Below are 24,176 nucleotides of genomic sequence, written 5' to 3'. Positions count from 1 at the left end.
TGCAAGGAGCTGTGGTGAATTGCTGCAGTGCACTATAAGATGATATGCACTGCTGCTGCTGTTGAGCATCAGTGGTGGAGGGATTGAACACTCCAAGTGGTGGATGGGATGCTGATGAGGTGGTCTGCTTTGTCCTGGATGGTGTCAAGCTTCTTGAGTGTTGTTGGAGCTTCAACCATTCGGACAAGGGGCGAGTATTGCATTACGCTCCTGACTTGTGCCTGTAGATGGCGTACAGGTTTGGGGAGTCACAAAAGTGAGTTATGCACTACAGAATTCCCAGCCTCTGCCCTGTTCTTTTAGCCAATGTATGTATATAACTGATCCAGTTCAGGCTTTGGTCAATGGTGGCACCCAGGATGTTGGTGGTCAATTGAATTTGATTAGCTTCCCTACAGTGTGGAAACAGGCCCTTCGGCCCAACCAGTCCACACTGATCCTCCGAAGAGTAACCCATCCAGACCCATTTCCCTCTGACTAATGCACCCAACACTAAGGGCAATTTAGCATGGCCAATTCACCTGCCCTGCACATCTTTGGACTGTGGGAGGAAACCGGAGCACCCAGAAGAAACCCACATAGACACAGGGAGAATGTGCAAACTCAACACAGATAGTCGCCTGAGGCTGGAGTCAAACCTGGGACCCTGGTGCTGTGAGGCAGCAGTGCTAACCACTGAGCCACCGTGCTGGTTTTTTAAAAAAAATGATATAATTAATTAAATACTGTTTTGTTCTTAATTTGTCTTATTTCATTTGCTAAATAAAGCTAAAATCTTTTTCTGAATCTGATTAATTGTTATACCCTCCATAGTTTTGACTACCTCTTGCCACTGGAAATGTGAAATATCTGTTTCATACGGGCAGTTGATTAAAATAATTCACAACATTAACGCTTAAACACACCTGTCTCCAATCCTTCAAAATATCCTAAGGTCCAATAACAAATTCATTATTTGCTTAATGAGTTAAATTCCAATTTTTTGCCTCACTGAATAAATCATACATGGGATAAGCCAAATGTCCAAACCTTCGCACGTATCAAGAGATGCTCCAAATTCACCTCATAAAGATAGATAAGATATGTTGGCCAAAATCTTGAAACTGAAGTCCGAAGGGTTTCCAGTTTTAAGAATTCAGTCACAGATTTCCTATCCACTGAGATTTCTGTCTAGTGTGTCCAATTTCAATAAGATCGATGTTCAGCTGGAGATCACTGGGTTGGTCCCATTTATTACTTAAGTATTAGTTTCACAGTTATGTTGCCCCTAATATCAAACTCTTGGTTAGTCCAATTGTGTAGTCTCTTTAAATGGTTCTTTCTTTTAATTATTTAGTCGGTTCAGCTTCTTCTTCCACCTCATACTCTTCCACTTCAAGGTCTGCAGTAGCATCTTGGTATTGTTGGTATTCGGACACCAAATCATTGATGTTACATTCTGCTTCTGTGAACTCCGACTCATCCATGCCTTCTCCTGTGTACCAGTGCAGAAAGGCTTTCCTGTGGAACATGGCTGAAAACTGCTCTGAGATGCGCTTGAAGAGCTCCTGGATCGCAGTGTTGTTCCCTATGAAGGTGGACGACATTTTAAGGCCCCGTGGTGGAACATCACACACAGCCACCTTGACGTTGTTGGGAATCCACTCCACAAAGTAGGTGCTGTTCTTGGCTTGGATGGCTAACATCTGCTCATCCACCTCTTTAGTAGACATCCTACCTCTGAAGATTGTTGCCACTGTCATGTATTTGCCGTGGCGAGGGTCACAGGCTGCCATCATGTTCCTGGCATCAAACATCTGCTGGGTGAGCTCTGGCACTGTCAGTGAGCGGTATTGCTGACTGCTGCGGGATGTCAGAGGAGCGAAGCCGGGCATGAAGAAATGCAGGCGGGGAAATGGCACCATGTTGACCGCCAGTTTCCTCAGGTCTGCATTGAGTTGGCCAGGGAAACGCAGGGAGGTGGTGACTCCACTCATTGTCATTGAAACGAGATGGTTCAGGTCTCCATAGGTTGGTGTGGCCAACTTCAATGTTCTAAAGCAAATGTCATACAAAGCCTCATTGTCAATGCAGAAGGTGGAATCTGTGTTCTCGATCAGTTGGTGAATGGACAAGGTGGCATTGTACGGTTCGACCACCGTGTCCGAAACCTTTGGTGAAGGTACAATGCTGAAGCTGTTCATAATTCTGTCAGGATATTCCTCTCGGATTTTGTTCATGATGAGCGTGCCCATGCCTGAGCCTGTTCCTCCTCCCAGCGAGTGGGTGATCTGAAAGCCTTGTAAACAGTCACAGCTCTCACACTCATTCCTCATGATGTCCAGGACATTCTCGACCAGCTCGGCGCCCTCAGTATAGTGACCTTTAGCCCAGTTGTTTCCAGCACCCGAATTACCTGCAGCCAGATGGGAGCAGATTGTTTTAGAGAAAGAGGCAATTAGGATAGCCTTTTTTCAGACTTTTAAAAAAGAGATACAGCAATGACTTGTGCTTGGACTTTCCTCAAGGATTGTCCAATCAATTCTGACACCCAGTGATCAATGGTACAACTCTGACATCCAGTGCAACTGTGATGTGGAGAGGCCAATGTTGGACTAGGGTAGACAAAAACAAAATCACACAATGCCGGTTTATAGTCCAACAGGTTTATTTAAAATCACAAGCTCTCAGAGCATTTTACTTGACAAAGGAGCAGCCCTCCGCAAGCTTGTAATTTTAAATGGACGTCTTGGACTATAACCTTGTGTCGTGTGACTTTTGGTTTTGTCCAATACAAATGGTTTAGAGTGTGACACTCGTGCGCTGCTAGGTACAGATAGCGCTGCAGTGCTTACTGTGTAATACATTGATTCCAGCGTCCATTACATAAGAAACAAAAAACATAAATTGCTCGAAAAATGCAACAGGTCTGTCAGCATCTGTGGAGAGAAATCAGAGTTAACATTTCGAGTCGAGTGACCCTTCTTTAGAACTCAGTTAACGTTAACCCGAAATGGTAACTGATTCCTCTCCACAGATGCTGCCAGACCTACTGAGCTTGTCCAGCAATTTCTGTTTTTGTTTTTGATAGACAGTATCTTCAATTCTTTCGGTTTTTATTTTCATTACATAACAGTCTGGCACACAGTACCCATATTCTCTGCTGCCATCTTTGTTTCTGAACTCACCGTATAATATCCTAAATGGAGCATTAGGGATGTTCATCAATAGCTGAAAAGAATTACTGTTGTATAATGTGTGAGACTTCATGGTGCGGAGGAAGTGCATTGGTTACAACCTTCCTTTCACTTGTCCTTTATAAGATCACACCTTACCATAAATGAAGTTGTCTGGTCTGAACATGTGACCAATGTGGCTGCTCCGGACACTGTCCATTGTTCCAGGTTCCAGGTCCACCAGGAGTGCCCTGGGAACGTACTTGTTATCTGAAGGATAGAAGATCTGATTTATCAAAACATATCTTAAAATGTTTTTAGAAGTTCCTCAAGGAGATGATATTAACATTGTAGAATTTAACGCACCTATTTCAGGCATTTGCTGTAGCTATACTTGGGGCAGGTGCAGCATTGAATTGATACAGTGTTGTGACCACACCAGGCATGTCTTCAAAGTGACCTGTGAAATGCTAATTTGCAGGTTCATAACTTCTTGAAATTGGAGTCGCAGGTTGATAGGATAGTGAAGAAGGCGTTTGGTATGCTTTCTTTTATTGGTCAGAGTATTGAGTACAGGAGTTGGGAGGTCATGTTGTGGTTGTACAGGACATTGGTTAGGCCACTGTTGGAATATTGTGTGCAATTCTGGACTCCTTCCTATCGGAAAGATGTTGTGAAACTTGAAAGGGTTCAGAAAAGATTTACAAGTATGTTACCAGGGTTGGAGGATTTGAGCTATAGGGAGAGGCTGAGCAGGCTGGGGCTGTTTTCCCTGGAATGTCGGAGGCTGAGGGGTGACCTTCTATAGGTTTATAAAATTATAAGGGGCATGGATAGGGTAAATAGACAAAGTCTTTTCCCTGGGGTCGGGTGAGTCCAGAACTAGAGGGCATGGGTTTAGGGCGAGAGGGGAAAGATATAAAAGAGACCTAAGGGGCAACCTTTTCACACAGAGGATGGTACGTGTACGGAATGAGCTGCCAGAGGATGTGGTGGAGGCTGGTACAATTGCAACATTTAGATTAGATTATTTACAGTGTGGAAACAGGCCCTTCGGCCCAATGAGCCCACACCGACCTCCGAAGAGCAACCCACCCATACCCCTACATTTGCCTCTTCACCTAACACTACGGGCAATTTAGCATGGCCAATTCACCTGACCTGCACATCTTTGGACTGTGGGAGGAAACCGGAGCACCCGGAGGAAACCCACACAGACACGGGGAGAATGTGCAAACTCCACACAGACAGTTGCCCGAGGCGGGAATTGAACCCGGGTCTCTGGTGCTGTGAGGCAGCAGCGCTAACCACCGTGCCACCCATTTTTTTTTTATTGAATTTGAATTTTATGGGCACTTCAGCACTTTCTCTTGGAACAGATTTGCAAAGTTTGATATTGTACAGGGAAGTAGAAAATCAGGCCGAATGATTCCAGATGTTTATATTTACAAATTGATTGAATTTAGATTAGATTAGATTAGTTGAATTTAGATTATTAAGAGGCATTTGGATGGATGTATAAATAGGAAGGGTTTGGAGGGATATGGGCCGGGTGCTGGCAGGTGGGACTAGATTGGGTTGGGATATTTGGTTGGCATGGACGGGTTGGACCGAAGGGTCTGTTTCTGTGCTGTACACCTCTATGACTCTATGGCTTAACCCCATTCTAAGTTTGTGTGTGTTCTAATGTATAGAGACCCAGCAGCAAAACTAGAGTCTTAAACAAGATCAAATATTAGTTTATTACAAAACTATTGCTAATTAAGAAAATAATAGTTCGATAAGATGATGCAGGCACAAAGGTTAAAAATAGATGCATATAAAGAATATTGACGAAAATAAGAATAAAATCAATCTGATATAACTGCAGGCCTATTACTCACTTGAACGTTCTGAGGTGAGGAAGTTCAAAACATGAAGTCAGATTCTACAGCTGTGATGGCTCCCACAGTCAAATAGTTTTAGGGGCACTCAATAGAATCATAGAGTCATGCCCTTTGGCCCAACCCATCCATGCTAACCAGGTTTCTTAAACTGAATTAGTCCCATTTGCCTGCATTTGGCCCATATCCCTCTCAGCCTTTCCTATCCATGTGTCTGTCCAAATGTCTTTTAAATGTTGGAATTGTACCAGCCTCTAGCACTTCCTCTGGCAGCTGTTTCCATACTCGCACTACCCTCTGTACGAAAACGTTGCCCCTCAGGTACCTACTCACCTTAAACCTATGCCCCTAGTTTTGGATTCCCCTATCTAGGGAAAAAACCTCGGCTATTCACCTTATCTACACCCCTCATGATTTAATAAATCTCTATAAGATCACCACTCAGACTCTTACCCTGCAGGGAAAAGGGCCCAGCTACCCAGCCTTTCCTATAGCTTAAACCCGATTTCCATAGCATCCTTTGAAAATCTTTTCTGCATCCTTTCCAGTTTAATCACATCCTTCCTATAGCAGAGTGATAAAAATTGTATTCAGTGCTCCAAATGTGGTCTTACCAATGTCTTATACAGCATAACATGATATCCCAGCTCCTGTTCTCAATATTCTGACTGATGAAGGGAAGTGTGCCAAACACCTTTTTCACCATCCTGTCTACCTGTGATGCCACTTTCAAGGAACTATGTACCCGCATTCCTAGATCTCTCTGTTTAACATTCCCCTATTATTATCTGCATAAGTCCTACCCTGCATTTATCTAAATTAAACTCTGTCTGCCATTCCTCAGTTCACTGGCCCAGCTGGTCAAGAGCCTGTTGTAATCTTAGATAACATTCGTCATTGTCCACTATACCACCAATTTTGGTGTCATCCTTAAACTTATTAACAATACCTCCTATATTCTCATCCAAATTGTTTATATAAATGTTGAACAATAGTGGCTCCAACACCGATCCTTGCAGCATACTGCTGGTCACAGACCTTCAGTCTGAATAACAACTCTCTACCACTACCCTACCATCAAGCCAATTTTGTATCCAATTGGCTTGGTCTCCCTGGATCCCATATGATCTAACTTACTAAACAGTCTACCATGCAGAACCTTGTCAAAAGCCTTGCTAAAGTTCATGTAGTCAACGTCTACCACTTTACCTTCATCTATCTTCTTGGTCATCTCTTCAAAAAACTCTGTCAATTTTGTCAGACATGATTTCCCATATTATTAGAAGAAGCTTTGGAAAGGGAGAGAGGTTTCTTCTCCTCACTTGTTCTCTAGTAAAGGTACTTGGATTCCAGTTAAGGAGTGCTTGGACTCTTTCAACAGAACTGAAAATGATTTCTATAAGTCCTTTTCCTTGACCTCTTTTTAGCTAGTAACTCTCTGACTCCCTGAGGATGTTTTCTCAGAACTTACTGAGTTCTGCTTTAAAATAGTGTTTCCTGGAGACATTTACAGATCAAAACTTTGAATGGCTGCTGTGTTTAACATTGATGAAAGAGTGATTCACAGATCAAAGTCGATTACCGAAATTGCTGGAAAAGCTCAGCAGGTCTGGCAGCAGCTATGGAGAAAAATCAGAGTTCTGAGGAAGGGCCACTCGACCCTTCTGATTTCTCTCCATAGCTGTTGCCAGATCTGCTGAGCTTTTCCAGCAATTTTGCTCTGTACCTCTGATTTACAGCACCCGCAGTGCTCTCGGCGGTATTCTTCCAGTCTTGGCTTCTTTTTCTCTCAGAAGTTTTAAATTCACACACTCTTCAAAGGACAAGTAGTGTTAATCCAGGGGTTAATTAAATTTTAAATGTTTCCTTCTGTGCTTGCAGCAGCTGGGATACTTTCCATAGTCAAATTGTTTCAGGGCAACTAAGTCATACAGCACAGAAATAGACCCCTTGATCCAACCTGTCCATGCTGACCAGGTTTCCTAACTGAACTAGTCCCATTTGCCTGCATTTAGCCCATATCTCTCTAAACCTTTCCTATCCCATGTGCATGTCCATATGTCTTCTAAATGTTGTAATTGTACTCTCCTCTAGCACTTCCTCTGGCAGCTCAATCCGTACATGCGCAATCCTCTGTGTGAAAAAGTTAGTTCACAGGTCCATTTTAAATCTTTCCACTCTCACTTTAAATCTATGCCCTCTAGTTTTGAATTCCCCTACGCAGGGAAAAAAAAACTTGGCTCTTCACTCTACCTATGCCCCTCATTGATTTTATAATAATTCATTTGCCTGTCAGCCACTCTGACAATCGTGAGTCAATAGTGAGATTCATGTCACTACTTGTAAGTGGCTGTGTTTATTTGAAAAGGTCAGATTAGTCTTCTATTATAATATATAATGTTACCATTATACAATTGTGAAATATTGAATAAAACTCTCTCGACATTGTCCCCATCAAACACTTTCAGGATAGGTAGAGCATGAGGTTTGTATACAGAGTAAAGTTCTCTCTACACTGTCCCCTTTGACATTCCTAGATTTATTGAGGTTTATAAAATCATGAGGGGCATGGATAAGGTAAATGTGAGGGGTCTTTTCACTGGGGTGGGGGAGTGTATGACAAGGGAGGCGTACTTTTAAGGTGAGAGGAGAAAGATTTAAATAGAACATGAGCGGCAACGTTTTGTACAGAGAGTGGTTCATGTGTGGGATGAACTGCTAGAGAAAGTGGTGGATGCAGATACAATGACAACATTTAAAAGACATTTGGATAAGTTCATGAATAGCAAGGGTTTGGAGGGATATGGGCCAAACGCAGGCAGGTGGGACTAGTTTAGTTTGGGAACATGGTTGGTGTGGATGGGTTGGACCAAGAGGATCTGTTTCCATGCTGTATGACCATGCTGGGTACAGCACAGGATTAGAGAGATTAAAGCTCCCTACAAACTGCCCCATCAAACACTCCCAGGACAGGTATAGCATGCCATTAGATACAGAGTAAAGCTCCCTCCACATTGTCCCCATCAAATGCTCCCAGGTCAGATACAATACAAAGTTAGAAACAGAGTAAAGCTTCCTTTACTTTGTCCTCCCCAAGCATTCTCAGGAGAGGGGCAACATAGGCTTGGATATAGACTAAAGATCCCTCTACAGTATTCCCATCATGGGTATTGCATAATATTGCTCTGTTTGCTGTTTTTCTCAGATAAAACAATAAACAGGTAATAGCTGATTAATAATAATACAGTATAGGACGACTATTGACTGCATTAAAAAATGTAATACAACAATTTTGCCTGTCAGAAATACCACCCTTGTATTTTTGTTTGGAATAGGTCCACTCGATTTTATATCTCTATCTGACCATCAGAGTCTCGGGCACTTGTTTCATTGATATTGATTTTATTGACAGTATTTCTCACAGCCACTGTCTTCATAATCTGTACTTCCAATGATCAAAGCCCCCACCAACAGAATCTTTTATTAATTGTAGTTTGTATTAATATTTATATCATTGGTTATAATTCCCGTTGACAATATTTTCCATTGACTGTATATTGCGTAACAGTGTTTCTAACTGCTCGATGAAACATCTCATCAATAATATTTCAAACCTTAACACATCTCATCATTCTGCACTTTGCATCAATAGTACCTTCTGACTGTCCTTGTCACTATTGCCGCCTGCTCCCTAACACTCTCAGGACTTCAGCCTCTTGGAAACTCTGGTGATCACACCCAGGGGCCAGTAAAACAGTCTGATTTACAGCCACATGTTTTGATACTTTGTTGTGAGGTGAAGGTTTCGATAGGGCTGCTCCTAGTTTTGTTGTTTCATTTGTGGGTCTCTCTGCTATTTCTCTGATCCTCATTTCTGAGGATTGGCCCGTGGATTTCCATTGGGTTGGTCCACAATTACAGGGCAAGTGGTTTACTGTTGCCTTCTGCAGGATGACCATCCAGGAGACTCTCCCACTCTTAACTACCTGCATCAGACATATCAAAAGGACCCACAGGCTGATGACCAATCTCTTTGTCCACATTATAAAAGCACCTTCCATTGCCAACATTGGATTCAAACTCAGAGCTCCCAAAGAAGGGACATTATTACTGCACCATAGCACCTCCCCATTTGTGGATAGCTTAGTTATTATCACCACTGAGATTTGAGATTTATGCAAATCAACAGAGAATATTGATTTAAGCTTTATCTATTATCAATAAAATTCCAGACCACTCTCTTTAAGGACAGAAAGTTAACTCTAATCTAGGAATTTCTTGTTGATTGTCAGATGTGGTGTTCTATACTGGCTGATGAATGCAAACCATGTGTTTTGAAGGTCTACAGACTTTTCTAGTTTTCTACGAACGGAATTTAACAACACGTGCTGCAAACGAAGACAATAGCTTTTTAAATGGACCTTCTTACCATGTGCCTCATTAAAATACACATTGATCCTCTCAAGTTGGAGGTCTGAGTCTCCGATGTAATTCCCTTTGGGATCAATTCCATGTTCTTCACCAATAACTTCCCAGAACTATCAAAACAGAAAAAAATGATTAGTCACATGAAAGGCAGCCAGGTACATAGCAACATCATAGCAACATCATAGCAACATCATAGCAACATCATAAGTGATGCTCACACTTGAAAAAGGGCTGGAGTCACTGGATAATCAGATCTGGGGCCTTTGGGGGTGGGTGTATGGGGTGGGAAAACTGGAATCAAATGCTAGACTCATCCACAATTTTATTACAATCATTTGTCAGTTAACATTTATTCGCTATCCCTAAATGCCCTGTGGTGGTGGGATTTCTTGAACCGTTTCTTGTTTGGTCAAATGGGAGGGAATTCCAGTGTCTTAGTTCAAATTCAGCATAGTGCATGACTTGGAGGGAAATGTGCACGTGATGGTGTTCTTGTGCACTTGCTGGTGTGTACCTTTAAGACACATGCTCATGACACAGTATCTGACCTAAGGGGACAAAGATTGCCGACTCCATTTTACTTCAGTCATTTTAAAAATGCTCTTCTGCTTAAGACTAACGCAGACACTTATGTGTCTGTGTGTAATAATTGTTAATAATAGCCAGCTACAATAAACATTTGTTGGATCCTTCCATAGCACTTTATCCACACCTAGGTCCTTACATTATAAAGGATAACATAAGCATTGCCTCATCAGGTAATGATAACCTGCTGGAAGCAAATTCCACATAATCTACCGCTCTTGTCCTTCTAGGAGGTAGAGGTTGTAGACTTGAGGAGTGCTGCACCTCACTGTGAAAGCTCCACAGTTGGCTGAGGAAGGAACAGCTGAAGATACTGACTGAGGCCAAACAGGCACAGGCAGGAGAAGAGCCTGTGGCATCAGCAAACAGACACTTCATCCATATGCACAGGGAGGACAGGAGCTGCAGACAGGAACATGGCAAGTAATAGCCTTCATTACCCAGACAGTGTAGCAATGCGGTGAGTCATGCAACTGTGTGTCAGCCTCCATGGGCAGTTGCACCTGTCATGGAGAGCCAGGCCAACCGCCCCCCTCAGGGTCTGACGAAGAGGTACACATTCCTGTACTCCATTGTGCCAGCTACATGTGCACAACACCAAAAGCAAGGCAACAGGGTGACGGGGAACCTGGCAAACAATCCAGGCGCTCTTTCATCACAAGGCCACAAGGCACCAAGTCAAGTCCCACAGAGCCTCCTGTCAGGATACTCCACAGGTGCCTGGGCCCTCCACTCTGCCCATCTCCCTCCAACCCCTGGGAATTCACTCCAAGGAGGGTTCACTTGCTTCTGGCCAAGTCAGAAGTTACACAACACCAAGTTATAGTCCAACAGGTTTATTTGAAATTACAAGCTATCGGAGCACTGCTCCTTCGTTAGGTGAAGTAACCTGATGTCTAGTGACTCCTTTGTCCACCCCAGTGCAATGCTGGCACCTCCACATCATTGCTTCAGATAAGAAGACCCTCAGCATTTTGAAGAAATTTACCAGGATATTGCTGGGTATGGAAGGTTTGAGTTAGAAAGTAAGGCTGGATGGGCTGGAACTTGTTTCACTGCAGTGTAGGAGGTTGAGAGGCCAACTTTATACAAATTTTTTAAATAATGAGGGGTATAGATAGAGTTGTCATTTCCCTAGGATGGGAGATTTCAAGACTGGGGCACACATTTTTAAGGTGAGGGAAGAGAGATTTAAAAATACATGGGGGATAATAACTTTTTTTACACAGAGGGTGGCTTGCGTGTGGAATGAGGAGGGGGTGGATGTAGGTCCAATTACAATGTTTAAATGTGCGTGAAAAGGAAAGGTAAGGAGGGATATGGGTTAGGAGGGGTGAGGGGCCTGTAAGTCTGTGTCCTGTACAATTAATAAGTCTGTGAATAAGGTAGTTTAAAGGGCTTTACATCAATGTGTTATGCAGGTCCCACCCTCACTTTCGCTGCCCACTCTGATTGTGGTCACAGTCATTTTCCTTCCTAAAGACTACAAAAGACTTCTGGAAATCTATTCCTCACACTTAGAATAAGTATGGACTTACTCTGAAAACGCAATAAGCTATTTCTGAGAGAAAAGAGTACCTCCGAATAAGCTGCCAGGGGAAGTGGTGGAGGCTAGTACAATTGCAACATTTAAAAGGCATCTGAATTGGTACATGACTAGGAAGTGTTTGGAGGGATATGGGCTCCAGGCTGAATATTTACCATCTACCACCACTCTCTGACTTCGACCGGTTAGCCAGTTCTCTTTCCAACTGGCCAAATTTCCCACTATCCCATGCCTCCTGACTTTCCGCATAAGCCTACCATGGGGAACCTTATCAAATGCCTTACTAAAATCCATGTACACTACATCCACTGCTCTACCCTCATCCACATGCTTGGTCACCTCCTCAAAGAATTCAATAAGACTTGTAAGGCAAGACCTACCCTTCACAAATCCGTGCTGGCTGTCCCTAATCAAGCAGTGTCTTTCCAGATACTCATAAATCCTATCCCTCAGTACCCTTTCCATTACTTTGCCTACCACCGAAGTAAGACTAACTGGCCTGTAATTCCCAGGGTTATCCCTATTCCCTTTTTTGAACAGGGGCACAACATTTGCCACTCTCCAGTCCCCTGGTACCACCCCCGTTGACAGTGAAGACGAAAAGATCATTGCCAACGGCTCTGCAATTTCCTCTCTTGCTTCCCACATAATCTCTATGACTCTATATAGACTTTAAAGAGAAATTTAAGGTTTAGGCTTGGGTTTAAGAATGGAAATACTGACCAAGCCTACTCACCAATCAGCCTTTCCTCTCACCATCATTGCTCTCTGTACAGTACGCCCTTTGATCCATGCCTTATGACCATTCCTGCTCATTTCCCACTCATGAATATTTAATTCTTGGAGTAAACCATACTTTAAACATCTGTTCCCCTGATCTCAAATTCCCACATTGACCCAAATTCTCAGTTACTCAGTCTGCCTCAGTCTCACTCTGACAAAGTCTCCCTCACTCTGATGATACAATTTACTCCTGACTATCGTGACTTTTTAGATTAGATTACTTACAGTGTGGAAACAGGCCCTTCGGCCCAACAAGTCCACACCGACCTGCCGAAGCGCAACCCACCCATTCCCCTACATTTACCCCTTTTACCTAACACTACGGGCAATTTAGCATGGCCAATTCACCTGACCTGCACATCTTTGGACTGTGGGAGGAAACTGGAGCACCCGGAGGAAACTCACGCAGACACGGGGAGAATGTGCAAACTCCACACAGTCAGTCGCCTGAGTCGGGAATTGAACCCGGGTCTCTGGCTCTGTGAGGCAGCAGTGCTAACCACTGTGCCACCGTGCCGCCCACAGACTTGCTTCTATTCATTTTGTGAGTTGACTAAACTGCCCAGTGCTGAATCACATCACCCTGCAATAAATCCTCTTTAAGAGGATGCTCAGGTGTTTGCACACACCTTCCACTGTTTGTGCTTGGCCTCCAATTGGTCCTGTCAGAGATAATCAAAACGATTGGCATCTTCAGGGTGTTGCTTCTCCAGTTTAGACAGTCTGGGGCTAAAGATCCCCCAAGAGTTGATTGGTGGAGGGAACTGTATTTTATTAGAGAGGCTTTGAGGCCACACTTGAAGTGATTCTTCTGCTCTCCAGGTAGCCACTCGCCATGACAAAACGAAGAGAGCTGTGGACTATGTGGTCTGGCCAGCACAGCTGATCGATTGTAACTAGTCCCTCAATACTAGGGACGAAGGCTGGAAAAAGGATATATGTACAGACGCACACAGATATATATAATATGCTGACACAAGTACACACCCACTCTCATATTCTCCCATAGTAGCTCATTTATTGTGAGTGCACATCAACAGTGAATATCAACAGACTATTTGACAGAGAGGACCATTAAAGGCTTAATTTAGTTGACACAGAGCAAGGCGCCTGGAGCCTCCATTGGTCAGGAAAGAACAAGCAGTGGATTTATCCAGTTACTGTTTCGGAGCTGGTTGCTGTTCCCATTTTCACCTCAGACTCCAGCTCTTGTTAGCCCAGTGCTCGAGAGGGGAGGTGCATGAGAACAGGGATCTGTAAACAAGCCTCCAAGGCCACACCATTTCTGCTCTTATCTGTTTGCTCACCACACTCACATCAACTACCCCACAGGACATTTGCACTTTAAAAGACTGCGTCATTTAATGTTCAAATCCTACACAGAAGCATTCATTATAATATTTACCTTGAAATTAATTTACCTCTGTTTTACAACATCAAGTATTAGAACTATTAAATCTCTCTGAGTAAAAATACCATTTACTGAAAACCACTTTGATTGTCTCGTGATCTTTTATCAATAAACTTATACTAAACAAGCTCTCTAACTCTCAGAACCATCGATGGGATTCACATACAGTTTGTGTTGTTTTGAATCTATGCTTGGCAATATGAGAATGAGGATTTAATTTGTCTTCAACTGAGGACAGAATGTCTTCATTCTTCAAAGACTGCTGTGGACTCGTTTAGCATTTGATCATGGCCTTAGTTTAATTTCTCGATCTAATGGAGAGCACCACCAACATTGTAGCATTAGAGTGTTAGCCCAGATTGTGCCTTGTCACTGGAGTGGGTTTGAACACACAACCATGTTGACTCAAGAAGCGAGTGCTCCCCCCGTGAGTCAAAGCTGGAGCACTAAACAGGATCGCACAACGAAGACTAATTTCCATCCAACTGCAGCTTCAGGATAGCAATGTAGTAAGCTGAGATCCAAACTCCACTTACCTTGGCCCCAATTTGGTTACCACATTGCCCAATCTGGATGTGCACTATCTCTCGCATCCTGATGAGTTTCTGGTGGTGGAGCCTTTTAAATTGTGGATTAATCAAAGTCCTGGCTACTAGTTAAAATCCTCAGCAATAGCTGCCTGATGCGCATTTAGGAAAAGTTGTTACGTCAGTCAACACTCAAATGCTATCAAGGCGTGGCCGACACCAGAGAAACACATTTGTCATTTCTTGCCCACCCAGTTCCGACATATTACAGCAGATAAGCCTGAGCATTTGGTGGGAGATAGGAAGGCCACAGGTCAGAAACTGTAATGATGTTGAGGAAGTTACAGACAATCAGGACTTTAAAAACTTGACAACCCAAAAGTATATTTTTGTTTATTCCTACTTGGGATGTGGGCATCGCTGGTAAGGCCAACATTCATTGCCCAGCCCTAATTGACCTTGGCTCGCTGAGCCATTTCAAAGGGCAGTACAATCATGCTTCTGTGGGTCACATAGAGTCATAAAGATGTACAGCACAGAAACAGACCCTTTGGTTCAACTCGCCCATGCCGACCTGATATCCTAATCTAATCTAGTCCCATTTGCCAGCACCCGGCCCATATCCCTCTAAACCCTTCCTATTCATATGCCCATCCAGATACTTTTTAAATGCTGCAATTGTACCAGCCTCCACCACATCCTCTGGCAGCTCATTCCATACATGCACCAGCCTTTGCGTGAAAAGAAATGCCCCTTAGGTCTCTTTTATATCTTTCCCCTCTCACTCTAAACCTATGCTCTCTAGTTCTGGACTCTTCCAACCCAGGGAAAAGACTTTGTCTCTTTATCCTACCTCATGATTTTATAAACCTCTATAAGGTCCACTCTCAGCCTCTGACGCTCCAGGGAAAACAGCCCCAGCCTGTTCAGCCTCTCCTTATAGCTCAAATCCTCCAAACCTGGCAACATCCTTGTAAATCTTTTTCTGAACCCTTTCAAGTTTCACAACATTTTCCCAATAGGAAGGAGACCAGAATTGCACGCAATATACCAAAAGTGGCCCAACCAATGTCCTGTACAGCTGCAACATGACCTCCTCAATGCTCTGACCAATAAAGGAAAGCATACTAAATGCCTTCTTCTCTATCCTATCTACTTGTGCCTGCACTTTCAAGGAACTATGAACCTTATTCCAAGGTCTCTTTGTTCAGCAACACTCACCATTAGCCAGGACCTTACCATTAAGTGTATAAATACTGCTCTGATTTGTTTTTCCAAAATGTAGCACCTCACATATAGGCCAGACCCAGCAGATTCCTTCCATGAAAGAGCTTAATGAATCAGATGGAGTTATTTTTTTAATGGCAATTGACAATGGTTACATGGGGGGGATGCTGAGAAGAAGGTAGTTAAGAGTGCAATAGGTGGATGGAGGTGGGGATAAATCTGATAGGTTGGAGAGGAGGGTGGAGCGGATAGGTGGGAAGGGAGATTGGCAGGTAGGACAGGTCATGAGGATGGTGCTGAGCTGGAAGGTTGGAACTGGGGTAAAGTGGGGGACATCTCCAGGACACCCGCACCAATCAACCCCACCGCCCCATGGCTGAACATTTCAACTCCCCCTCCCACTCTACCAAGGACATGCAGGTCCTGGGCCTCTTCCATCGCCACTCCCTCACCACCCGATGCCTGGAGGACGAATGCCTCATCTTCCACCTCGGAATACTAAAACCCCAGGGCATCAATGTGGACTTCCCCAGTTTCTTCATTTCCCCTCCCCCCACCTTACCCCAGTTCCAACTTTCCAGCTCAGTACCGCCCTCATGTCCTGTCCCACCTGCCAATCTTCCTTCCCACCTATCCGCTCCACCCTCCTCTCCGACCTATCACCTTTATCCTCACCTCCATCCACCTATTGTACTCTTAGCTACCTTGTCCCCAGCCCCACCCCCTTCCCACTTATCTCTCCACCCCAGAGGCTCCCAGCCTAATTTCTGATGAAGGGCTCCTGCCCGAAACATCGATTTTCCTGCTCCTCGGATGCTGCCTGACCTGCTGTGCTTTTCCAGCACCACTCTAATCTAGTTTGTTTATTACTTAATTCTAGATTTTATGGAATTTAAATTTCACCAGCTGCCATGACTCAAACCCGTAACTTTAAAACAGTAGCCTGGGGCTCTGAATTCCCAACGTAGTGCCAATACCCCGACTCACACTGGGGCATAATGGGTTAAATTATGAGGCTGGGTCACACAACGATGGCTTGTATATTCTGAGTTTTTGGAAAGTTGAAAGCTGAGCTTTTACCCACTATCTCTCTCCGCTCTTTCATCCACCTGTTAGATGGCTCAGTGTCAACTTTCTGTCTTGTTGTATTCCCACGAAGCAACTTTGGATATTTTCCGACATTAAAGCGTTATTTAAATGTAAGCTGTTGTAGTACATTGACTGTAATTCCTAATCTTGCATGTCCTATTCGTATTTCTTATTGTTTGTCTCTTGTTTGAAACATGGGGGTGAAATGTTAGAATAAATATAAGGAAACATGTCAGAATGTCACTGAGTAATGTCCAGGATAAAGGAACAAAAGCACAGTGTAGGATTGAACAGAATTCATTTTGGTTCATTGTGGATATGGGACATACGCTTCCTCTGTGTCACACATGACAGCTGATAGGAATGCAGGACTATATGGTGATGTACTGTCGGAAACACCCTGAAACCACGACAGCATAGTGACAACACAACTGGGGTCCACTGATAAGATAGAAAAAATAAACTTCTTTATTTTGTTTTAAAAATATTCTGAGCATTAGTACATAGAACACAGAACATAGAACATTACAACAGGACAGTACAGGCCCTTCAGCCCCGATGGTGCACTGACCTGTGAAACCAATGTGAAGCCCATCTAACCTACGCTGTTACATTCTTGTCCATATGCCTATCCAATGACAATTAAATGCCCTTAAAGTTGGCCCTTCTTCTCTCTAAAGAAAACAGCCTCAAGTCACTCACCCTTTCCTTATAAGACGTTCCCTCCAGACCAGGCAACATCCTAATAAATGTCCTCTGAGCCCTTTCCAAAGCTTCCACATCCTTCCTATATTGAGGTGACCAGAACTGTACACAATAATCCAAGTGTGGCTGCATCAGAGTTTTCGTACAGCTGCATTGCCTGATCTTGGAAGCAAAGCAGACTCAGGCCTGGTTAGTACTTGGATGGGAGATCGCCTGGGAATACCAGGTGCAGTAGGCTTGCCAGTGCCTGCGGCCATGCTAGTCTAAAGACGCCACACCAGAGTTTTGTACAGCTGCAGAATGACTTCATGGTTCCGAAACTCAATCCCTCTACCAATAAAAACTAACACACTGTCTGCCTTCTTAACAACCCTATCAACCTGGGTGGCAACTTTCAAAGATCTATGTACATGGACACTGAGATCTCTCTGCTCATCTACACTACAAAGAATCTTATCATTAACCCAGTGCTCTTTGTTCCTGTTACTCCTTCTAAAGTGAATCACCTCACACTTTTCTGCATTAAACTCCATTTGCCACCTCTCAGCCCAGCTCTGCAGCTTATCTATGTCCCTCTGTAACCTACAACATCCTTTAGCACTATCCACAACTCCACCGACCTTAGTGTCATCAGTAAATTTACTAACCCATCCTTCTATGCCCTCATCCAGGTCATTTATAAAAATGATAAACAGCAGTGGACTAAAAACAGATCCTTGTGGTACACTACTAGTAATGAACTCCAGGATGAATATTTCCTATCAACCACCACCCTCTTCAGCTGATCCAAACTGCTAAACCACCCTCAATCCCATGCCTCTGTATTTTGTGCAATAGTCTAGCATGAGGAACCTTATCAGATGCTTTACTGAAATCCATATACACCACATCAACCGCTTTACCCTCATCCACCTGTTTGGTCACCTTCTCAAATAACTCAATAAGGTTTGGAGGCATGACCTACCCTTCACAAAACCATGCTGACTATCCCTAATCAATTTATTCGTTTCTAGATGATTATAAAACCTATGTCTTGTAACCCTTTCCGACACTTTACCCACAACTGAAGTAAGACTCACTGGTCTATAATTACCAGGGTTGTCTCTACTCCCCTTCTTGAACAAGGGAACAACATTTGCTATCCTCCAGTCTTCTGGCACTATTCCTGCCAACAATGATGACATAAAGATCAAAGCCAAAGGCTCTGCAATCTCCTCCCTGGCTTCCCAGAGAATCAGCTGGAGACAGCTTCTCACTGGAGAGATTATTTAGCCCATCAATTCTACACCAGCTCCCCACATAGCAATCCAGCCACTCCCCTACTTGTTTTTTGTAGTTCTTAAGAGGAACTAATGGAGGGGCAAGCGGATAGAGGGAAAGCATTTCTGTGGGTTACATAGTTACCATGTCAGTAATGAAGGTCGGAAACACATCTACACAGAAAAGATTCTAGAAGTTTTAAGTTGTCTTATCACTTGAAGAAAATGTATTCCACCTTTGCTCCATATCTCATAGTAAATCTCATAGAAATCAACTCAGATTTAAAATAGCTATTATCAATTGAGAAGACAACGTAAAACTTCTAGAATCTTTTCTGTGTGGAGGTGTTTCCCACCTTCACTACTGACAGGCAGGATATAGTAACTATGTAACCCACAGAAATATTTCCCCTCCACCTGCATGCTCCTCCATTAGTTCCTCTTGAGCAAACCACCATGTAACCTTCTAAATTCCCAGAGATTCAAACCTATATAGTGTAATTGATACTCAAAATGTAAGGCTTTGAGTTCAGGAGTCCCTAATTACCTTCGAGAAAGTTGTGTTGAGCTGCTTTCCTGAATCACTGCAGTACATGTACAACCACAATATTGTTGGGGAAGGAATTCCAGGATTTTGACCCAGTGACACTGAAGGATACACAGATGTAAAGCTAATGGGTCTCGAGTTCCATGTTCTTTCTCCTGTTCCTTCTTTAAATAGTTAGGGAACATTCACAAGCTTCCAATCTGCAGGAATTGTTCCAGAATTTATGAAATTTTGGCAGACAATTACCAATGCATGAATTATCTCTATAGTCACCTACTTCAACACTTGTAGACCATCTGGTCCTGGGGACTTATCAACTTTCAGTCCATTAATTTATGTAATACTCTGACTCCAGACTGACAGCAATGTGGTTGAATCTGAATTGTCCTCTGGGTAATTAGGGATGAGAAATAAATGCTGGCCTAGCCAGTGACACCGTCATCCCATGAATGAATAAAAAAGTTGTATAGGAACTTGGTTAGACCACACCTGCAGTACTGTGACAAACAAAAACAGAAATTGCTGGAGAAATTTAGCAGACTTGGTCGCATCTGGGGAGAGAAAACAAAGTTAGCATTTTGAGTTCTGAAATACTTCTTCAGAACTTAAAGTACTAGAGTACTCATTGAATCCCTACAGTGTGAAAACAGAAACAGGTCATTTGGCCCAACACCGACCTTCTGGACGGTAACCCACCCAGACCTAATTCCCCTACCCCATTACTCTATATTTACCCCTGACTAATGCACCTAACCTACACATAACTGAACACTACGGGCAATTTAGCATGGCCAATTCACCTGACCTGCACATCTTTGGATTGTGGGAGGAAACCGAAGCACCCAGAGGAAACCCACGCAGACACAGCGAGAACGTGCACATTCCACATAGACAGTTGCCTGAGGCTGGAATCGAGCTCAGGTCCCTGGCACCGTGAGGCAGCTGTGCTAACCACTGAGCCACCATGCTGCCCGAACTGTATGCAGTTTTGGTCTTATCTCAGGAAAGATATTCTTGCCATTGAGGGCACGCAGTGAAGGTTCACTAGAGTTGTACTCAGGTGGCAGGATTGTCTATGAATTGGCCATGCTAAATTGTCTGTAGTGTTAGGTGAAGGGGTAAATGTCGGGGAATGGGTCTGGGTAGGTTGCTCTTCGGAGGGTCAGTGTGGACTTGTTGGGCCGAAGAGCCTGTTTCCACACTGTAAGTAATCTAATCTAATCTAGTCATGAAGAGCAATTAGATTAGATTCCTACAGTACGGAAACAGGCCCTTCGGCCCAACAAGTGCATACCGACCTTCCGAAGAGTAGCCCACCCAGACTAATTCCCCATATTCAACCCTGACTATGGGCAATGTAGCATGACCAATTCACCTAACCTGCACATCTTTGGATTGTGGGAGGAAACTGGAGAATCCGGAGGAAACCCATGCAGACACAAGGAGAACATGCAAATTCCACACAGTCAGTCACCTGAGGCAGAAATCGAACCTGGGTCCCTGGCACTGTGAGGCAACAGTGCTAGCCACTGTGCCACTCCGCTGCCCCGTGCCCAATTGGGCAAATTGGGCCTGTACTCTTCACAGCTTTGAAGAATGAGAGTTGGTCTTATTGGAACTCATAAAATACCTAAAACTACAGACAGTGTAGATGTAGGTAAGATGTTTGCCCTGGCTAAGGAGTCTCAAACCAGGTGATGCTATTTAAAAATAAAGGGAATGCCATTTGGGTCTGAGATGAGAAGTTTTTTTTCCTCAAAGGGTTGAGAATATTTGGAAATCTCTTACCCAGAGGGTTGTTATAGAGTCATAGAGATGTACAGCATGGAAACAGACGTTTCGGTCCAACCCGTACATGCCGACCAGATATCCCAACCCAATCTAGTCCCACCTGCCAGCACCTGGCCCAAATCCCCCCAAACCCTTCCTATTCATAATTGTACCAGCCTCCACCACTTCCTGTGGCAGCTTATTTCATTCACGTGTGAAAACATTGCCCTGCAGGTCTCTTTTATATCTATCCCCTCTCACCCTGTTGAAGCTCAACTTTTGAATATTTGTAGAGGTTAATAGATAAGTTATAGGAAGACATTGGACAAGCTAGGACTTTTTTCTTCAAAGCATAAGAGACTGAGGGGGTTCCTTACAGATCCCTATAAGATCATGAGAGGCATGGATAGGGTGAATGCACTCAGTTTTTTTCTCAGGGTTGGGGAATGGAGGACCAGAGGGCATCAGTTTAATGTTGGACAGGAAAGAATAAAAGGGAACCTGAGGGGCAACTTTTTTTACACTTAGGGTGGTTTGCATATGGAATGAGCTGCCAGCGGAAGTGGTTGAGGCGGGTACATTAATAACATTTAAAGTGTATTTGGACAGATATGTGGATAGGAAAGGATTAATAAGATATGGGCCAAGTGCAGGGAAATGGAGTTAATGTGGATTAACATTTTGGTTGGCATGGACCCGTTTGGCCAAAGGGTCTGTCGCTGTTCTGTAGGAGTCTACGATTCTATAAATGTTAATACTTAGATTACCAATGGCATCAGTTATGGGGATGATGTGCTTCAAAGGCATTGAAGTGTTTGATCAAACATGATCGTATGAAATGGTGCAGGCGTGACTAATTGAATGCCCTACTCTGTTCCTATTGTCCTACATTCCTATTTTTCCTATGAATGCAGGTCCAACAAAATAAGATGCTTGATACCATCCAGGACAAGATTAGAGTGGTGCTGGAAAAGCACAGCCGGTCGGGCAGCATCCAAGGAATAGGAAAATTGATGTTTCGGGCAAAAGCTCTTCATCAGGAATGAAGCTGGGAGCCTCGGGATGGAGAGATAAATGGGAGGGGGGTGAGGCTGGGGAGAAAGTAGGTAAGAGTGCAATAGGGGGGGTGGAGGTGAGGGTAAAGGTGATAGGTCGGAGAGGAGGGTGGAGCCGATAGGTGGGAAGGAAGATTGACAAGTAGGACAGGTCATAAGGGTGGTGCTGAGCTGGAAGATTGGAACTGGGGTAAGGTGAGTGGAGGGGAAATGAGGAAACTGGTGAAGTCCACATTGATACCCTGGGGTTGTAGGGTGGAAGATGAGGTGTTCTTCCTCCAAGCATCGGGTGGTGAGGGAGTGGCAGTGGAGGAGGCGCAAGACCTGCATGTCCTCAGTAAAGTGGGAGGGGGTGTTGAAATGTTCGGCCACGGGGTGATGGGGTTGATTGGTGCGAGTGTCCCAGAGATTTTATCTGAAGTGTTCTGCGAGGAGGCGTCCAGTTTCCCCAATGAAGAGGAGACTGCATCAGGAGCAACGGATACAATAAATGATATTGGTGGATGTGCAGGTGAAACTTTGATGAATGTGGAAGGTTCCTTTGGGGCCTTGGACAGAGGTGAGGGAGGAGGTGTGGGTGCAGGTTTTGGAATTCCTGCGATGGCAGGGGAAGGTGCCACGAGGGGATAGTGGGTTGTTGTGGGGCCGTGGACCTGACCAGGTAGTCACGGAGGGAATAGTCTTTGCGGAAAGCCGATAGGGGTGGGGAGGGAAATATATCCCTGGTGGTGGGATCCGTTTGGAGGTGGTGGAAATGTTGGCGGATGATGCGATTTATGTGGAGCTTGATGGGGTGGAAGTTGGGGACGGGGGGTGGTTCTGTTTTTCTTGCCATTGGAGGGGTAAGGTTTAAGGGTGGAGGTGAGGATGTGGATGAGATGCATTGGAGGGCGTTTTCAACAACGTGGGAGGGGAAATTGCGGTCTTTAAAGAAGGAGGCCATCTGGTTTGTTCTGTGGTGGAACTGGTCCTCTTGGGAGCAGATACGGTGGAGGCAGAGGAATTGGGAATATTGGATGGCATTTTTGCAGGAGGCAAGGTGGGAGGAGGTGTAATCCAGGTAGCTGTTGGTGTCAGTGGGTTTGCAAAAAATGTCAGTGTTGAGTCAGTCATCGTTGGTGGAGATGGAGGAAGGGGAGGGAGGTGTCAGAAATGGTCCAAGTGAATTTAAGGTTAGGGTGGAATGTGTTGGTGAAGTTGATGAACTGTTCGACCTCCTCGTGGGAGCATGAGGTGGTGCGATGCAGTCATCAATGTAGCGGACGAAGAAGTGGGAAATGGTGCGGGTGTAACTCCAGAAGATGGATTGTTCTATGTAGCCGACAAAGAGACGGCATAGCTGTCTCATGGTGCCCATGGTACCCATTTCATCTGGAGGAAGTGGGAGGATTCGAAGGAGAAATTGTTGAGGGTGAGGACCAGTTCAGCCAAACGAGAGTGTCGGTGGAAGGGTACTGGTTAGGGACATCGGGAGAGGAAGAAACGGAGGGCTTGGAGGCCTGGTCATGGCGGATGGAGGTGTAGAGGGACTGGATGGTCATGGTGAAGATGAGACATTGGGGGCCGGGTAAACGGAAACCTTGGAGAAGGTGGAGGGCGTGGGTGGTGTCCCAAAAGTATATGGGGAGTTCCTGGATCGGGGGGATAGGACAGTATCGAGGTATGTGGAGATGAATTCGGTGGGGCAGGAGCAGGCTGAGAAGATGGGTCGGCCAGGGTGGTCAGGCTTGTGGATCTTGGGAAGGAGGTAGAATCAGGCAGTGCGGGATTCCCAAACTATGAGGTTGGAAGCTGTGGGTGGGAGATCCCCTGAGGTGATGAGGTTGTGGATGGTCTGGGAGATGATGGTTTGGTGATGGGGGGTGGGGTCATGATCGAGGGGGCAGTAGGAGGAGGTGTCTTCGAGTTGGCGCCTGGCTTCAGCGGTGTAGAGGTCAGTGCACCAGACTACCACTGCATCCTCTTTGTCCATTGGCTTGGTGGTGAGGTTGGCGTTGGAGCAGGGGGAGTGGAGGGCTGCGCGTTGTGAGGGTGAGAGGTTGGAGTGGGAGAGAGAGGTAGACAGGTTGAGGCGGTCAATGTCCAGGACAAAGCAGCCAACTTGATTGGCATACATCCACAAACTCCAATAGTCAGGAGCAACAGTGTGCACCATTGACAAGATCCACAGAAATTCACCAAGGCTCCTTATACAGTAACTTCCAAA

At 44.5% G+C, this 24,176-nt stretch overlaps 1 protein-coding gene across 1 annotated transcript; it reads right to left on the bottom strand.

Moving 5' to 3' along the window:
* Positions 1–381: 381 nt before the first annotated feature.
* LOC122540782 (tubulin beta-4 chain-like) lies at positions 382–14,474 on the bottom strand. Its single transcript, XM_043676994.2, has 4 exons — positions 14,328–14,474; positions 9,468–9,576; positions 3,315–3,425; positions 382–2,395 (listed from the first exon to the last, which is right to left on the bottom strand). Exons 1-4 carry the CDS (start codon positions 14,382–14,384, stop codon positions 1,329–1,331), a joined length of 1,344 nt encoding a protein of 447 aa, XP_043532929.2. The 5' UTR covers positions 14,385–14,474; the 3' UTR covers positions 382–1,328.
* Positions 14,475–24,176: the final 9,702 nt, after the last annotated feature.

Source organism: Chiloscyllium plagiosum, unplaced genomic scaffold (assembly GCF_037043375.1).
Source record: "Chiloscyllium plagiosum isolate Xiang-an unplaced genomic scaffold, Cpla_swu_hap1 HiC_scaffold_15, whole genome shotgun sequence".
Taxonomy (NCBI): Eukaryota; Metazoa; Chordata; class Chondrichthyes; order Orectolobiformes; family Hemiscylliidae; genus Chiloscyllium; species Chiloscyllium plagiosum.
This window is presented reverse-complemented; position numbering and strand designations above follow the sequence as displayed.